At 38.2% G+C, this 15,298-nt stretch overlaps 2 protein-coding genes across 3 annotated transcripts; both read left to right on the forward strand.

The window, feature by feature from the left end:
- The first annotated feature begins 1,975 nt into the window (after positions 1–1,975).
- tshba (thyroid stimulating hormone subunit beta a) lies at positions 1,976–5,510 on the forward strand. The gene is made up of 3 exons (XM_017697768.2): positions 1,976–2,086; positions 2,361–2,565; positions 5,091–5,510. Exons 2-3 carry the CDS (start codon positions 2,404–2,406, stop codon positions 5,385–5,387), a joined length of 459 nt encoding a protein of 152 aa, XP_017553257.1. The 5' UTR covers positions 1,976–2,086; positions 2,361–2,403; the 3' UTR covers positions 5,388–5,510.
- A 3,832-nt stretch (positions 5,511–9,342) lies between these two features.
- On the forward strand, positions 9,343–15,103 carry slc25a55a (solute carrier family 25 member 55a). 2 transcript variants are annotated; one of them, XM_017697858.2, is made up of 10 exons: positions 9,343–9,451; positions 10,565–10,682; positions 10,832–10,957; positions 11,358–11,413; positions 12,619–12,709; positions 12,807–12,925; positions 13,062–13,254; positions 13,375–13,529; positions 13,672–13,747; positions 13,887–15,103. In XM_017697858.2, exons 2-10 carry the CDS (start codon positions 10,663–10,665, stop codon positions 14,044–14,046), a joined length of 996 nt encoding a protein of 331 aa, XP_017553347.1. In that variant the 5' UTR covers positions 9,343–9,451; positions 10,565–10,662; the 3' UTR covers positions 14,047–15,103. The 2 variants fall into 2 exon arrangements, with proteins under 2 accessions (XP_017553347.1, XP_037390833.1); XM_037534936.1 differs by lacking the exons at positions 9,343–9,451; positions 10,565–10,682 and having other exon boundaries at positions 10,872–10,957; positions 11,857–12,709.
- Positions 15,104–15,298: the final 195 nt, after the last annotated feature.

A 15,298-nucleotide genomic window follows, 5' to 3' on the forward strand; every position in this document is an offset into this window, starting at 1 on the left:
TACTCATGTACTCATCATAAAACACTTGATAGGTTTGCAGAAATGATGTGTGAAATTCATGTCTTTTATATCGCCGGTCTATGAATGGAGTTTAGATTTGGAGTTTGTCCAACGGCTCAAATATTTCTGTAATAACGCTTTCAAAGAAACGTTCTCGCAATAACACATTGACCAAAGCCCAACTACATTAACAAGACTGAACAGTTAAACAGTTACATGGTCAAAGCATCTTTTTTAGACTAGAAAATGCAGAAACTGTCTTAAAATCCCTAGTACAACTTATTATTCAGCAATTATATGGATTACAATGCATATGTGTAACCACATTTATTTATTTACCATTAATATATTTTAGGTGAAGCTTTTATCTCAAATCTATCTTACACCAATATCTCAGACATCAGCTTTTGTGACAGAGCTTTTAGAGGCATTAACCACTTCAGACGTCTGGGTCCTATTAGAATCAATATTCACCATGCAACAGACACACATGACATTTCTTTTGGTGCAGGCGTCATTGTAAAATTAAATACACTAAAATACATATGGAAAGAGATATACATGTATTACATGCATTAAACATATAATTTTATAATCTGCACATAATACAAAGGAGGTACAATTCAAGTATACAGTATGTACAACTAAGGGAGTGAGTAGCTAATATAAATGTAAATATTTTTATGTACTAAGTATATTTCCAATATACAGGTTTTTATTCAGAAGGATTGCAGCACAGTATATGCACCACCACTGTAGGGGTTTAAGGCTCTAAAAGGAGAATTGCACACATTTTTCTGCATAAATACATGGTTCACATGTAAGCAAAGTCACTCAGAATGGTTTGGTGTGAAATCTTCAGAACTGTTCTGAGTGATGATAGTAGGAACCAGGTGTCCTTAGCACTGAATGCCTCTAAAAGCTTCATCACAAGGAAACATTACATGAAAAGGTTACGAATACCATTGCTGTCCAAAGAAAAACAAGCATCTCCAAAATTATAGCTTCACAGGAAAGAGCAAAGACATTCTTTTCTTTTAATGTAAGTTCATGCAAAGAGATTGGATTGCAAGCAATTTTGTATTTATCTATTCATCTTGAAATTTTCAGGCAAAATAAAGACATAAAAGCAAACTGTACAGCAACGGTATGCGATCTGATGCCCGAGAAATGGTTATGAATAGTTTTGCAAATAGTTGGACTTTTTATCCATTCATGGTCGAGCGATACCTGCACATGTAGGTTTACTGGTTGTTTAGTTGTGACCTCTGGTTCCTAACACTACCATTGCTATGAAATCTGACTCTGAGTTTCTGTACAATGCACCATTTCACACCAACAAAAACTCTGACTTGTTTATTCATCAGTGATTAAACAGAAATGTTGAAAGAACCTCTTTTCTGATTTCTGATGCTCAGTTCTATTGTGTAGGTTCATTGGCCCCATGTTAAGTTTACAACTGCCTGTTTTGTTTGACCTTTTCATTTGTAAATTAACACAACATTATGGCCAAAATATGTGAGCCCATGGCATGACAGAATTGCTGACCTTTATAGCATTTCATGGAAACGCGAAAAACAAACAAGGCTTATAAGGTCTCATATCTATGACTACTTACATTTCATCTATATTGCCAACTTGTATAATTTCTACATAGCCATAACTTGGTGGTGTGATTACAGAGTATTAATTTCTTATAAATCTATGTTATAAAAGGCCATCACACACTCCTGGAGTGTGGGCTTATGTGAAGCAGTGACAACATAGCCAGGATAATCAACTGATCATTGGCCTAATTAAACTACATCAAGATGACTCGTAAAGCAGATCTATAGAGCAGAGCTGATCTGGAACCAAGAAACTTGAGTTTAGTCACCTTTTATATGAGCACAAGTAGCTCAAGCAGGCCCTTTAGCATGACCTAGTGGCAGTAAGAGCACAGCTGTCTGGTCAGAGGGAGCAGTTTTATGAATATGCTGTTGTTGAGATTGTAGATATGGAGACGGTGGGATTAGATGGGATTAGAGAGCCTGTATAAAAGAAATCGCTCTCATCTCCAGCAGGTGTTTGGCTGCTGGTCAACCAGGTAAGGCAAAAAGCTTATGGTTTTGTCTAGTATAAGAATATTGTGTCATGTTGTATTACTGCATCTTTTTTTAGGTTTCTAGTTTTGGATACTATTTGAAAACTCCAGCTACCATTTACACTGTGTGAAATGTTAGTTTAGAACATAAAATAAAAAAGACGAATCAGCTTTTGTTTTCTGCATGCAGAATTAGTTTAAGTAAAAGCTCCACAAAAGCCATGTGACATTTTATTTTACAGCATCGAACCCATATAAGAAGCTTGCTTCATTTCAGGTCTGCAGACTTCTTGGATTTTTGATTGTCTGCCAGAGCCACCATGTCTGCTGCTGTATTAGTGGCTGGCATATTGGGCCTTCTGCTGGGGTCGGCCATGCCTATGTGCACACCCACTGAATATACCCTCTACATTGAGAAGCAAGAGTGTGACTACTGTGTGGCTATCAACACCACCATATGCATGGGCTTCTGTTTTTCCAGGGTAAGATGCCTGCTAGTAGAGAGAGAAAAAAGAACATGAGAGAGAGAGAGAGAGAGAGAGAGAGAGAGAGAGAGAGAGAGAGAGAGAGAGAGAGAGAGAGAGAGAGAGAGAGAGACTAGGTCTGCAGAGCAAAAATAGCTTATCAGTCAGATGCCACTCATGTCTTACACAAGCACAGGCTTACAGAATTCTCTAGAAAAGTCAAAGATGTGACATAAGATATGCTTTTCTTCCTGCAGCTGCTACCTCTGAAGCAAATAATGCACAATTTAACACTTAGAAGAACGGAGTCATGACTGTCATTTTGCTATGCTTTAATTTAAATGTAAATACATAATCAGTTATTAATGAGACACATAAATAATTACACTTACAGATGATTTGCAGTTGTGTGTAACAACCAGTTTGAAAACTTCTGGTCAAAAATTGTTGTCAATTATCTAAAGGATATAAGTCATCTAGTGAAGATGAAAAAACTTAAATATGTAATTTTTGTACACTAAGTTTTAGTACACTATTTCTGTTTATTTGCTTTTTTTGCATTTAATATATTGGAAAAAAAGTAAATATACAGTATAAAATGTGACAACTTGCACAGGCTGCATTTTATGTTTTAGTAGTTTTTTTTTTTGAATATGTTAAATTGGGGAAATAAATTATAAACTCATTTTTACTTAGAAAAGTGAAATGAAAACTAAATGTTTTTGAAATTTAATTTTACATGTAATTTTACAATGTAATTTTATACAGTGGGGCAAAAAAGTATTTAGTCAGCCTTGTTTGTGCAAGTTCTCCTACTTAGAAAGATGAGAGAGGTCTGTAATTTTCATCATAGGTACACCTCAACTATGAGAGACAAAATGAGAAAAAAAATCCAGGAAGCCACACTGTAGGATTTTTAAAGAATTTATTTGTAAATTATGGTGGAAAATAAGTATTTGGTCAATAAAAAAAGTTCAACTCAATACTCTGTAACATAACCTTTGTTGGCAATGACAGAGGTCAAACGTTTCCTGTAAGTCTAAGTACAATGTAGCTGGTATTTTGGCCCATTCCTCCTGCAGATCTCCTCTAGAGCAGTGATGTTTTGGGGCTGTCGCTGGGCAACACAGACTTTTAACTCCCTCCACAAATTTTCTATGGGGTTGAGGTCTGGAGACTGGCTAGGCCACTCCAGGACCTTGAAATGCTTTTTACGGAGCCACTCTTTCATTGCCCCAGCGGTGTGTTGATGGAATGCTGGAAGACCCAGCCACGTTCCATCTTCAATGCTCTCACTGATGGAAGGAGGTTATGGCTTAAAATCTCATGATACATGGCCCCGTTCATTCTTCCCTTAACACGGATCAGTCATCCTGTCCCCTTTGCAGAAAAACAGCTCCAAAGCATGATGTTTCCACCTCCATGCTTCATAGTAGGTATGGTGGTCTTGGGATGCAACTCAGCATTCTTCTTCCTCCAAAAACGACGAGTTGAGTTTTTACCATAAAGTTCTATTTTGATTTCATCGGACCACATGATATTCTCCCAATCCTCTTCTGGCTCATCCATATGCTCTCTGGCAAACCTCAGATGGGCCTGGATATGTACTGGCTTAAGCAGGGGACATGCCTGGCACTGCAGGATTTGAGTCCCTCTTGGCTTAGTGTGTTACTGAGGGTAGCCTTTGTTACTTTGGTCCCAGCTCTCTGCAGGTCATTCATCAGTCTGTGTAGTTCTGGGATTTTTGTTCACCGTTTTCATGATCATTTTGACCCCACGGGATGAGATCTTGTATGGACCCCAGATCAAGGGAGATTATCAATGGTCTTGTATATCTTCCATTTTCTTACAATTGCTCCCACCGTTGATTTATTCATACCAACCTGCTTGCCTATTGTAGATTCACTCTCCCCAGCCTGGTGCAGGTCTACAACTTTCTTCCTGGTGTCCTTCGACAGCTCTTTGGTCTTGGCCATGGTTGAGTTTGGAGTCTGTTTGAGGCTGTGGACAGGTGTCTTTTATACAGGTAACAAGTGGAGGACAGAAGAGCTTCTTAAAGAAGAAGTTACAGGTCTGTGAGAACCAGAAATCTTGCTTGTTTGTGGGTGACCAAATACTTATTTTCCACCATAATTTACAAATAAATTCTTTAAAAATCCAACAATGAGATTTCCTGGATTTTTTTCTCATATGGTCTCAAATACTTGAAGTGTACCTATGATGAAAATTACAGACCTCTCTCATCTTTCTAAGTAGGAGAACTTGCACAATCAGTGGCTGACTAAATACTTTTTTACCCCACTGTATATGACTGGACACTGAATATTAGCAGGTTGGAGCCTGCATTTATGTTTTCCCCTCCAGACAAAAACATTCACACATGTGAAGTGTCTAATAAAACGTGATCACAAAAAAATGTGTATATGTAATATAATGTGTTTTTTACTGTAAGGGTTGCTATAATGCATGCATTAAATTGTTTTTGTTCGAGAAGCCATTTCCGTTCTTTGAGGACATACATTTTACTGTTATGTAACCCTCAGGACAGCAATATGAAGGAGCTGGTGGGGCCTCGCTTTCTGATCCAGAGGAGCTGTACTTATCAAGAGGTGGAGTACCGTACAGCTGCTCTCCCCGGCTGCCCCCCACACGCTGATCCTAACTTTACCTACCCTGTGGCTCTCAGCTGCCACTGCAGCATGTGTAACACACGCAGTGATGAGTGTTCCCACAAAAGCAGCAGATCCGCCGTTAAGTGTTCCAGACCGGTCAGACATTTGTACCCCTATCCAATAGAGAGTGACCTTATCCAGCCTGGGTGGCTTCAGATGTTGGAGTGACACTTTTTAGTGCAGTTCATGCTGTAAATTCTGTCAGACTAGACACTCAAAGTATTGATTTGTGTTTTGACCTGATCTGTTCATGTAATAAAGCCACATATATAGTAAAAACATGACACACTGCCATGAGTGAAGGAGTTGTTTTGCTGGGCCTGGAGCTACTGGGCATTTATGTACTCTAATGTACTCTAATGTTATATACAATATGGAATCATGGCATCTGAAAAAAATACCTGAAGCTTACAGCTTACTGTTCTTACATATACCAATTTAATTATGCTACAGTTGCGTCCACATGGTTCTTCAAGTAGTCTTATTTTATAATAAAGGTGATATTAAAAAAAAAACAACAAAAAAAATCAATTTAGACAAAACAAAAATTAAGAAAACTTGATTCTTGTTTTACAGAGTTCAATCTAAGATATTGGTTGCATTTTTTGCTTCTCATGAGCCAAACAATCCCAAACACATTCAATGATGTTGAGGGCTGGACTCTGGGTGGCCAGAGTAATGGCTTCTTGACAGCTACATATCATTTCAGACCCATAGCGCTAACCTATCTTCTTACAGTGGAACAATAGACAGAAACACCTGTGGATTTTTTCAGATCTGAAGCAAGAGTGGAGCTTGATTTTCTCCTCTCTCTCAGAGATGAAAGCTTTAAGTGCTGTTTATCTCATGGTGACAGGTTTGGTCTGCCTGGACTTGCGAGGTCGTTCTCTACATGTTTCAATCATTTTTAAGGCCTCTTTTTCACATGAACTTCAATGTGCAAGCATCTTATATCTGATCTCTAAAAATATCTCCTAAAAAATGAATAACTTATACTTAATGATTGTTTTTGGCTGTAAATAAATGAAGGATGACTTTTGCACAGTACTGTACAGTTCTTAAAACAACCTTTAAAAATTTGTGGAGTACTGTAATATTATACCGCACAATTTGTTTAACAACATGGATTTATGAGTACTATAAAACAATGGCATTTTTGCAAGACATTTGTGACAAATTATTTACTTGTATCTGCAGGACAGAGTTAAAATTCCACAATAATAAATACATCAAAGGCAAGTATTTAAATACTATTGCCAAAACACATCTTTGAGCTCTTCATATTAGTATTAGCTTAAGGGAAATTGTAAATTATGGTTGTATGTTTCCATAATAATAATACATGTCTGTTTGTGAAAAAGGAGCGGCTGTAGTTTATTTTTATACCACTGGCTCATTGAGAGCACTGTGTGAAAAGACTCAGTGTCTTGCGGAACGTCATTCTTGTGTCAGATCACGGGTTATCCCTCTTGCAAAAGTACAATCGTAAATATGTGTCATGTGTGTGCGTGTTTTAGGCATGTACTAACTCCACAGTGAGTCACAGAGCAGCGAGTGTAGTGACAGGGTCTCATGCTACATGGTCAGGAGGGGTGAAGGGCAGATAAAACTGGGGAGTACAGTGATATGGAATCCCGCCCATCACTGTGAGTGATGGGTGAGGATGTTTCTCCATGACAACAACCCCCCTCCCCCATTCTAGACTTCCTAGAAACTAAACAGAAACCAGCCTTAACAAAAACAAACATTATGCAAAGTGTCAGCTCCCTCTGATACTCCTAATTTTCCTTGAAGGGCGAGTCTGCTTGATTTTGTGTTTTGTAATGCTGGCCTTGGAAATGTTCAGCAATTCAGATATGTTTGAGGTTAATCATAAGTATATTTAGTATTTCTAGTATTAGCATTTTTTGGTAATCATAAGTATTTTTATTTTAGGTTAGATACATTTTTAAAATAATCTGCTCAGACATAATATGGCTTTTTTGTGCCATTAGCGTAAATGTCTCTGCATTCACATCACAATAATAAATGTTTTTCAAAGGTCAAAGAGGATAAAAACGGAAAAAAAGTAATCAATATATGCCTTTTCTTTTCTTTTTTATTAAAATACCAAATGCTATGGAAGTTGGTCTATGGAAGTTAACCTAAAAGATATAGTTGCAAAAATTATTAAAGTAGATTAATCAGTAATTATGTGTTTGAAAAAATAACAATTTAAAAAAGTAATAGTTTCAATGAAGAAAATGACCTAGGCTTACTGTACTGTCACAATACTTTACAGCTAAATGTCCAAACAATGCACCTAAAACTGCTCCAGGTGAAGAATTATAAAAAGTCTAAAAGCTTCTAAGTAAGCGTTATGAAAGGCCTTTGAAATACTCAAACTGACAGTGTTGACAGCTTGGCAGAAGTTACTTAACCTCAAAAATGTATGCTATGTTTAAGAAGCCTTACCTTTGTGATACTTCTGTCAAGCAGACAAATGTCTACATGTTCATTTACTTCTATAAGAGAGGGGAAACTGGCAACCATCCAACCAGTTTTTTTCCCCCATTTATCTTGTATAAGCCATTACCTTCTATAAGAAACAATGTTCTACGAAATCAAGTACACTCCATATTGCAAGCATAATGAATGTGAAAGCATGTAATTCTCATTTATCACAGATCTGTTTATGTCCAAATTCCAGTCACAGTTCTTTTTCTCCCAGCCTTCAGTTTTAATATCTGTACCTCTCTAAAGAGGTAGCCATGCCACAATAATCCACCATTCATAACTCTGTGATCCCCACATGCTTGGGCACAATCTGACCAATCGTATCAGAATGCTATGACTAGCCCCCTAACAATAGCACATGGGCCCGCAGTTTGAAAAGCCAAAGCTCTGATAACATAATAGATCAAACAATATACTTGCTGGAATGTGATCACTCAGCACTCTGTGAAGGGGGGCTGCAGGCCATGCATACCTACAGCCATGTGTCTGGTGTCCACTGGCATTTTTCAGCCACATTCCTAATAGAAAAATAGACAGACGTCCAACACAACACTGGATTCTCAAAAAAAGGTTTGCGTGTAGCAGCTGAAGTCCAAAACACTGGCAATTCTGGCTTGTTCATGTTTTTCTAAACTGTACATTCTTATGCTCAAAACATAAAGCCTGTGTCAAGACCTGCTTGTGATGCCTGTAGGGTTTAATCTGACCTCCAAGAGGTCTTTCTGAATGTTTGGCTCTATTTCATCTGCACCACATAGATCATTCAGACATCAGGTTCTGACTCGTATTTATCTTACATGGCTGTGTGAAGAAAAATGAGGGGTGTGTCTAACAAGTGACAACATGCAAATATTGCAGTATCAGAATGCCATTCAGCAATGACCTAAATCCACAGACTAAATTCGAGCTTATATGTTCAACCTAATTAAAAGACTTTCCTAGAATACTGTTTGCTTTTTGTAGCCTGTACATTGTGATGTTGAGTCAGTGCTATTTCAGGCCTCTGACTCTGCCAGTGAGTTGAAGTATTCCGGTTTGTCTTGTCTAAGGAACAGATTAGCTTGATCATGGTCTTTCCTGAAGCTTCTTTTAATCTAATGGGAGCTGCACGCAATAGTAGTAATCTCCAAGTCTTAATGGCTTTCTATTTGAAGAAAGTGACGTAGTATTATTACTTAACAAATCTTCAGGTTGCTGCATCTTGAAGACACTTTGACCTAACGAGCATAGCTGTGCTCAATATTTACCTTACAATCGCCCGAAGTATAGGACCAGAGAAGCACAGGAGGTGAATTTGGTACTTTTAGCTCTTTTGTCCAAATTGTTACCCCACCCACACGAGGTATCTACTTTTCAATGAAACGCTGTTTTAAAGCAGCATCATGAGCACCTTTGTGCTCTTGTACGGTTTTAGTAAATACACCCAGACCTTTGCGTCGTGTTCATATTGTACGCCAGCGTTGTTTTATATATAAAAAAGAAAACGTATGGCGTCAATGTCATTTGACACCACAGCCTCATGAAACGAGCTCTATGACTGGAGTCAACGAATGAAGCGCCGACATGCAAATATCAATATGCTGATAGGATGATTCGTTTTACACCGACGCCGCGGCTCCGCCTTCGGATTTAAATTCGAATGGAATTTTCCACCGAACCATTCATTCAAATTCCACTGTCGGTTACGGGCCTGTTCCGCGTTTCGGCGCTAATAAATATTTACTGCTATTGCAAGGGTGAGTGATTATATTCATTATTAGGTATGGATGTTTTGTAGTTGTTTCTTCCGAATAGTGTAGTAAACATCGTAGCGGCTGATATTTAAATGAGCAAGTTACCGGTCCTTGCAAAGTTAGCCAGCCGGTTAGCTCAAGCCTTTGCCATTTAGTTTTCTAGCTACGCTAAGCTAGCTTAGCTAGACGCGAAAAGTGCCTAAATATTCTACTGCTTGTCCTATTCTCTTTATGTTGTAGATTCCTGTAATTTTCTTCGCCTGGAAGCATAGTTTTCCTGAATAAAGGAAGTCAGTTGAGCCAGCTAGCTATAAGCTCAGTTTATCATTTTAGTCATTTAAGCGTGTACTAGCCACTGAATGAAACCGTACCTCGCTAAGCTAATTGCCCGCTAACCTTGCTAGCTAATAGTGCAGATAAGGTTTAGCATGATTTTGCCTATCAGCCAGTGAGTGTCACCTGAACGTTTATGGTTATTCAAATATCTTTTTGCATGTGTCGTTTTCCCGGGTGTTCTTTAATAATTGCTGTCGAATGGAGCTCAGCGTTGTAGCTTGTTGGCTCATTTCCGCGGACTCTTCACTCCTTAAAAATGTATGGTAACGTCAGCTAACGGTTGACTAACAATCACTAGGGGTGTGTTAGTAGTAAAAATGTTGTTGTTGTTGTTATAAATAATAGTATTAGGATTGTTTGACTTGTTTTGAGTGAAAAGGCAAAGTAAAGCGTATTAGATGAATATAGTGGCAACTTTTTTTTTTCTTTTTTTTTAATTCTTCAAAAAATGTAAATTATCTCGGTGAAAATGTAGGTTTGATATTTGCCGAACAATTCATATTCATTTAGGTACCGTTAGTTGGCTGAGTCAGGGAAATGTATTGAACACGTGATCACTGCCTCATCAATATGAAACATATCCAGTTATGGCAGGCTGGGGCTGGGCTTAGGTCTATGTGTGCCTGCGGGTAGCCGGAACTGGGCTGGGCTGGCCTTATTTAGTGTATGAGTAGTAGCTGGTTACAGTCTGTGTGTGGGGCTGTTAACTGTTATGTTCAGGAAGTGTGTGTAGGTGATGCATAGGCTTACTGATAAATCATTCGCACTCTTGCCTTTCAGGTCATCACTCCAATAGCTGAGTTCTGCATCAACTGCCTAAGACACTTAAAGCGTTTGACATCAGTTCTTTACTTCCCTCACCTCTCTGATTTCTCATAATGTCTCAGCAGCAGATCAGGTTTGTAACTTTTAATGGTCTCATAACCCCCTTCTGGTTATTGGGTTACAATAACTGTAATCTTCAGAATTTTGTGTAATTCAGAAATCATTTTGTGTATTTTATAATAATCCCACTGTTTGACTTTCTTCTTTTTGCTTTTCACTCAGCCTCCCAGCCAAGCTAATCAATGGTGGCATTGCTGGTATTGTTGGGGTCACTTGCGTCTTCCCCATTGATCTAGCCAAGACCCGACTACAAAACCAGAGAAAAGGACAACAAGTCTACAAGAATTTGTAAGTAACCCCTTCCCTCTCCTCTTCCTATATGTTTCAGATATAATGGTTCACTTTTGAATACTGATCATGTAAACAGTACTAGTTATCTTAATATGAAATCCAGGTACTAATTGCCATGAATAGTACTAGTGTGTGTCATTGACAACTTATTTGGTTTGACATTGGCTCTAAGTGGGCCTATTCTATCATATCCCTGTCAAATCTTATTGGAATCTCATCTCATGTTTAGACATGGTTTATTTCTGTGTCTGTGGATTGCTGGATGCAGTCCTAGTGTTGCATGAGAGTCTAAATTGTTCTGTTTCTATAGGAGTAAATGTGCATAATTGGCCACATGATGTGCAATGGTGAGCAAATGTGAGCAATGCAGTAATTCAACATGTGTCTGTTTCTTTAGGATGGATTGTCTGATCAAAACAGTACGATCAGAGGGCTACTTTGGCATGTACAGAGGTAAGATTCACCTCACAATGTATTCTTTGAACATGTTGAGTGTCATAGATTTAATTAATAGTAGAACATCACTTTCTCTGAGTAGTAAGTAAAGTATAAATGGCTGGTGCTCAAACAGCTAGAATTGGTAAACTGGTTTTATGCTTCACCACAGTACAGCATTTTTTTTAATCACAGTGCTTAAAAGTGATAAAATGGCATACCTTTTTTTATTTAAGTCTTGCCTGTAAAATGATCAAAAATAGTCTACAAAGAGTTTGCAATAATAAGTGTTTCGTATACACGAGATCTTAAGGGGGGAAAAAAAAACATTATTGGGTGAACTGATTCAAGTTAGCAGATAGTATGGGAGACGAAGTTATGTAGCTTTTGGAGGAAACGAGCCCATGCTCCATTCTTGTGAGGAATGCTGTTTGTTTGCATCTGTGTTTTTCATGTTACAGACGTGGGTCCCCCCCTGGGATAGTGAAGGCTAGCCGATTTAAGGCGCAGCCACGCTGGAGGCAAATCATTTATCATGGTTCTTACCACTCCGCTCTATTTTGATTAGGCACAAAGTGTTTTTATTTGTTGAAAATATTTATTTGCTCCTTGTTTTCTTCATAGCCTCTGAAGTTTGTGGACTATCATCTTCTTGCACTGTCCTTTCTTACTAACTCTTAGCCATGTCCTGCAAAACTAAGCTCCACTCTAACAGTCTTTCACTGTTACTTACAATTATCATTTTCTATCTGTCTGTACTCCATTCTATTCTGCATCTGTAACTGTGCCTTGCTGTGGAAGGCCATGGGATCTTGAACTAGACATAGTCATTGGGTGTTTTTTTTTTATTTTTTTATTTTTATTTATAAATATGCCTGCCTTCTTGGTTTACCTTCTCACCATTTTCCTTATTCTTTCGTCTAATGTAATGTGTTTTTTTTTTTTTTTTTTTTTTTTTTTTCTTTTTTTTTTTCTCCCTTCTAAGTTCAGTGTTTTCATTATGCCAGATCCCCCGCCATTATCATTCCTTAATTTTCACTTGAACTTTGCTCACATTCAAATACTGACTGTTTATTGTTAGTTTCTGTCTTTATTTGATATGGTCCTCTATTGTTTTGTTTGATGGTGGTGGGGAATGGGTGGTATTTTTGTTTCTGAAAGCCTGTGTGGCTGTGGTTTTGTTCCTTCAGTGTTGAGTAACCCTCTCTGTTTTTGTTTTTTAGGTGCTGCAGTCAATCTTACTCTGGTCACACCTGAAAAGGCCATTAAGCTGGCAGCGAATGACTTGTTTCGACACCACCTTGCCAAAGATGGGTATGTCACATTTCAGCAATTTTTATTTGATTTTTTTTTTTACATATAAATATTTTTGATAAGTCATAGAGCTAATCACCCATGCTGTGTGTTACAGGAAGGGGTTAACAGTGTTTAAAGAGATGTTGGCAGGATGTGGAGCAGGCATGTGCCAAGTCATAATCACTACTCCCATGGAGATGCTGAAAATTCAGCTACAGGACGCTGGAAGATTAGGTAAACCTACTTTCTTCTTTTAGTTCATGCAGAATTATTTTGCTTGAGTTTGTCTTGTATACTTATGCTTTTATATACTATTGTATCATGTATAACAGTTATACCTGAAAAATAAAACCAATATTATTTCTTATAGCTGCCCAGCAGAGAATGCCTGGTATCCTGGCTTCCAATAAATTGGCACCAACAAATGCTGTGCTGAGCCGGTCCTATAATGTGGTGCCTAGCTCATCTGCCCGGGCTGTATCTGCCACCCAGATTGCAAAAGAGCTGCTGCACACTAAGGGTATTCAGGGCCTTTACAAAGGCTTGGGAGCTACTCTCATGAGGTGAGCACATAAGCTACTCGGACTTGCAAAATGAAGTGCATTTTTGGATCCGTGTTGAAGGTGTGTGGGCTTTAATGTATGTTACTGGTCTGCATTAAGTGTTTGCTTCTTACTTTTCAGAGATGTGCCTTTCTCCATTGTCTACTTCCCTCTTTTTGCTAATCTAAACCGATTGGGGAAGCAGTCAGAAGATGATGTGGCGCCATTCTATTGGTCGTTTGTGTCTGGCTGCGTAGCTGGCTCCACTGCTGCAGTGGCGGTTAACCCCTGTGATGGTGAGTAAGCGGCTTGCTGCTTTTTTTTATCTCTTTTTTTTTTTTTTTTTGTTTCCCGCCTTTTTTTTTTGTCTTCCTTTACTCCTCCTCCCCACCCTTTGCTTCACTCACTTTCCTGTTCGTTTTTTTTTTCTCCCCTCAGTGGTGAAAACTAGACTGCAGTCTCTGAGCAAAGGAGCAAATGAGGAGACATACAGTGGTGTACTTGACTGTGTGAAGTAAGTGTGCAAACCACTGAAAGCTTTTCTGTTTTAACTCATTAATATTTTATTTTGAAGGTTTTGGAACACGAATGAGCATTGGTTAAATGAGCTGTTGCTGACCCTTGCTATATTTTTGTTTTCTGTACTTTTATAGTAAAATCATGAAGAGAGAAGGGCCATCCGCATTCCTGAAGGGAGCAGGCTGCAGGGCACTAGTCATTGCCCCCCTGTTTGGCATTGCACAAGTTATGTACTTTGTTGGAGTTGGAGAATTCCTTTTAGGCCAAAGCCCCTTTAACATTCTTTCTCCTTAAGTAGTCTCCAGGACTTCCTCCAGTCTACTTACTGTTCTGATGAAGACACAAAATACACTCAAGTATAAAGATCAAGTTATCAAGACTTTTGACAGCTCTGCTGTCTGTAGCTTCTTGAGCAGTCTTCTGGCCTTACTGCACTTTCTGTTTGGTGTACTGGCTTATTTATGGGCTGTGGCCAACATTTTGCACTTGTTGGTAAGGGCTTTTTCCAGAAGTGGGTGCTTGAGTTGGTGCTCTACATCCTTTCAGAAGGATCCAGCATTTCCCCTCAGTGAGGGTGAATGGTGTCAGCATGAGGGCACCCTGTTAAAACACAATGACTGAAGATATTTGTACTCAGTTTCTTCTTCTGTACAATGTGTGTGTTGTCTGTTATTTCTCTGTGTTCCTGACAGATGTGTGTTTGACTTCATAATGCAATTTCTTTTTGTAAGAAATAGCTTTTGATTTTTTTTGTAATGGTATTATTTTTACATGGTCACTAAAAGTCAAAAGCTTGTTTCATTACACAGAAAGGTTTCTGCTTTTGTTAAGTGTCACAGGGGGTACAGGGATGTTTTTGGTGAAATTTCATTGGTCTTATATCTTCAATTTCCATACCATGCATCTGAAGTGCGTGGACCAGCTTTAGCAAAATTTTTTGCTAGAAGGCTCCTGTAGCCATTTTAGGACTTCATCCTGTTTTCTTCTGCTGTTAAATTTCCTTGCATTGCAAGCCTTTTAAAAATAGAACAGCAGTGACTAAAACTGACACAATGGAACACGTTCATGTAAGAAATTTTAGTTACAAAGATGAAGTGGTGCTTTTGAGTGGTTTACATCTACTATAGGAGAAACACATAGCTGTTTATATTACATCAGAATAGACCATGTGTGCATAAACATTTACATTCTAGCTACCAGTGGCCTACCACTCAGATTGCTGTAAGGTTTTCCCATTGTTACCATTCAGCATTTTCAATCTATGCATCATTAAAAGGTAGCAGTCTTAAACTATTAGTTCATTTTGTACTGTGATATGCATTTGCAAAACAATAAATGCATAAGAATTGTGGGGAAAGTGTTTTTTTTTTCTCAAAGCAGTTTATTTAGAGACTAATACAAAACTCATGCTATGAAAACTGTAGGTCACTTTCATTTTAAAGAATTCACAAACACCATCTATTCCTACTGCTTTGCTTCAAGTAGAGTATGATCCAAACAAATGCAAAACATGTTCTATGAGAAATCCCAACCTCACAAAATATAC

This window comes from Pygocentrus nattereri, chromosome 26, assembly GCF_015220715.1.
Source record: "Pygocentrus nattereri isolate fPygNat1 chromosome 26, fPygNat1.pri, whole genome shotgun sequence".
NCBI lineage: Eukaryota > Metazoa > Chordata > Actinopteri > Characiformes > Serrasalmidae > Pygocentrus > Pygocentrus nattereri.

Bases quoted from the DNA above. Each gene is read 5' to 3' on its own strand.
- tshba (XM_017697768.2), top strand. From the start codon at position 2,404: ATGTCTGCTGCTGTATTAGTGGCTGGCATATTGGGCCTTCTGCTGGGG. The intron at 2,566-5,090 runs GTAAGATGCCTG...TGTAACCCTCAG, and splicing joins TGGGCTTCTGTTTTTCCAGG to GACAGCAATATGAAGGAGCT.
- slc25a55a (XM_017697858.2), top strand. From the start codon at position 10,663: ATGTCTCAGCAGCAGATCAG. The intron at 10,683-10,831 runs GTTTGTAACTTT...CTTTTCACTCAG, and splicing joins ATGTCTCAGCAGCAGATCAG to CCTCCCAGCCAAGCTAATCA. The intron at 13,748-13,886 runs GTAAGTGTGCAA...GTACTTTTATAG, and splicing joins GGTGTACTTGACTGTGTGAA to TAAAATCATGAAGAGAGAAG.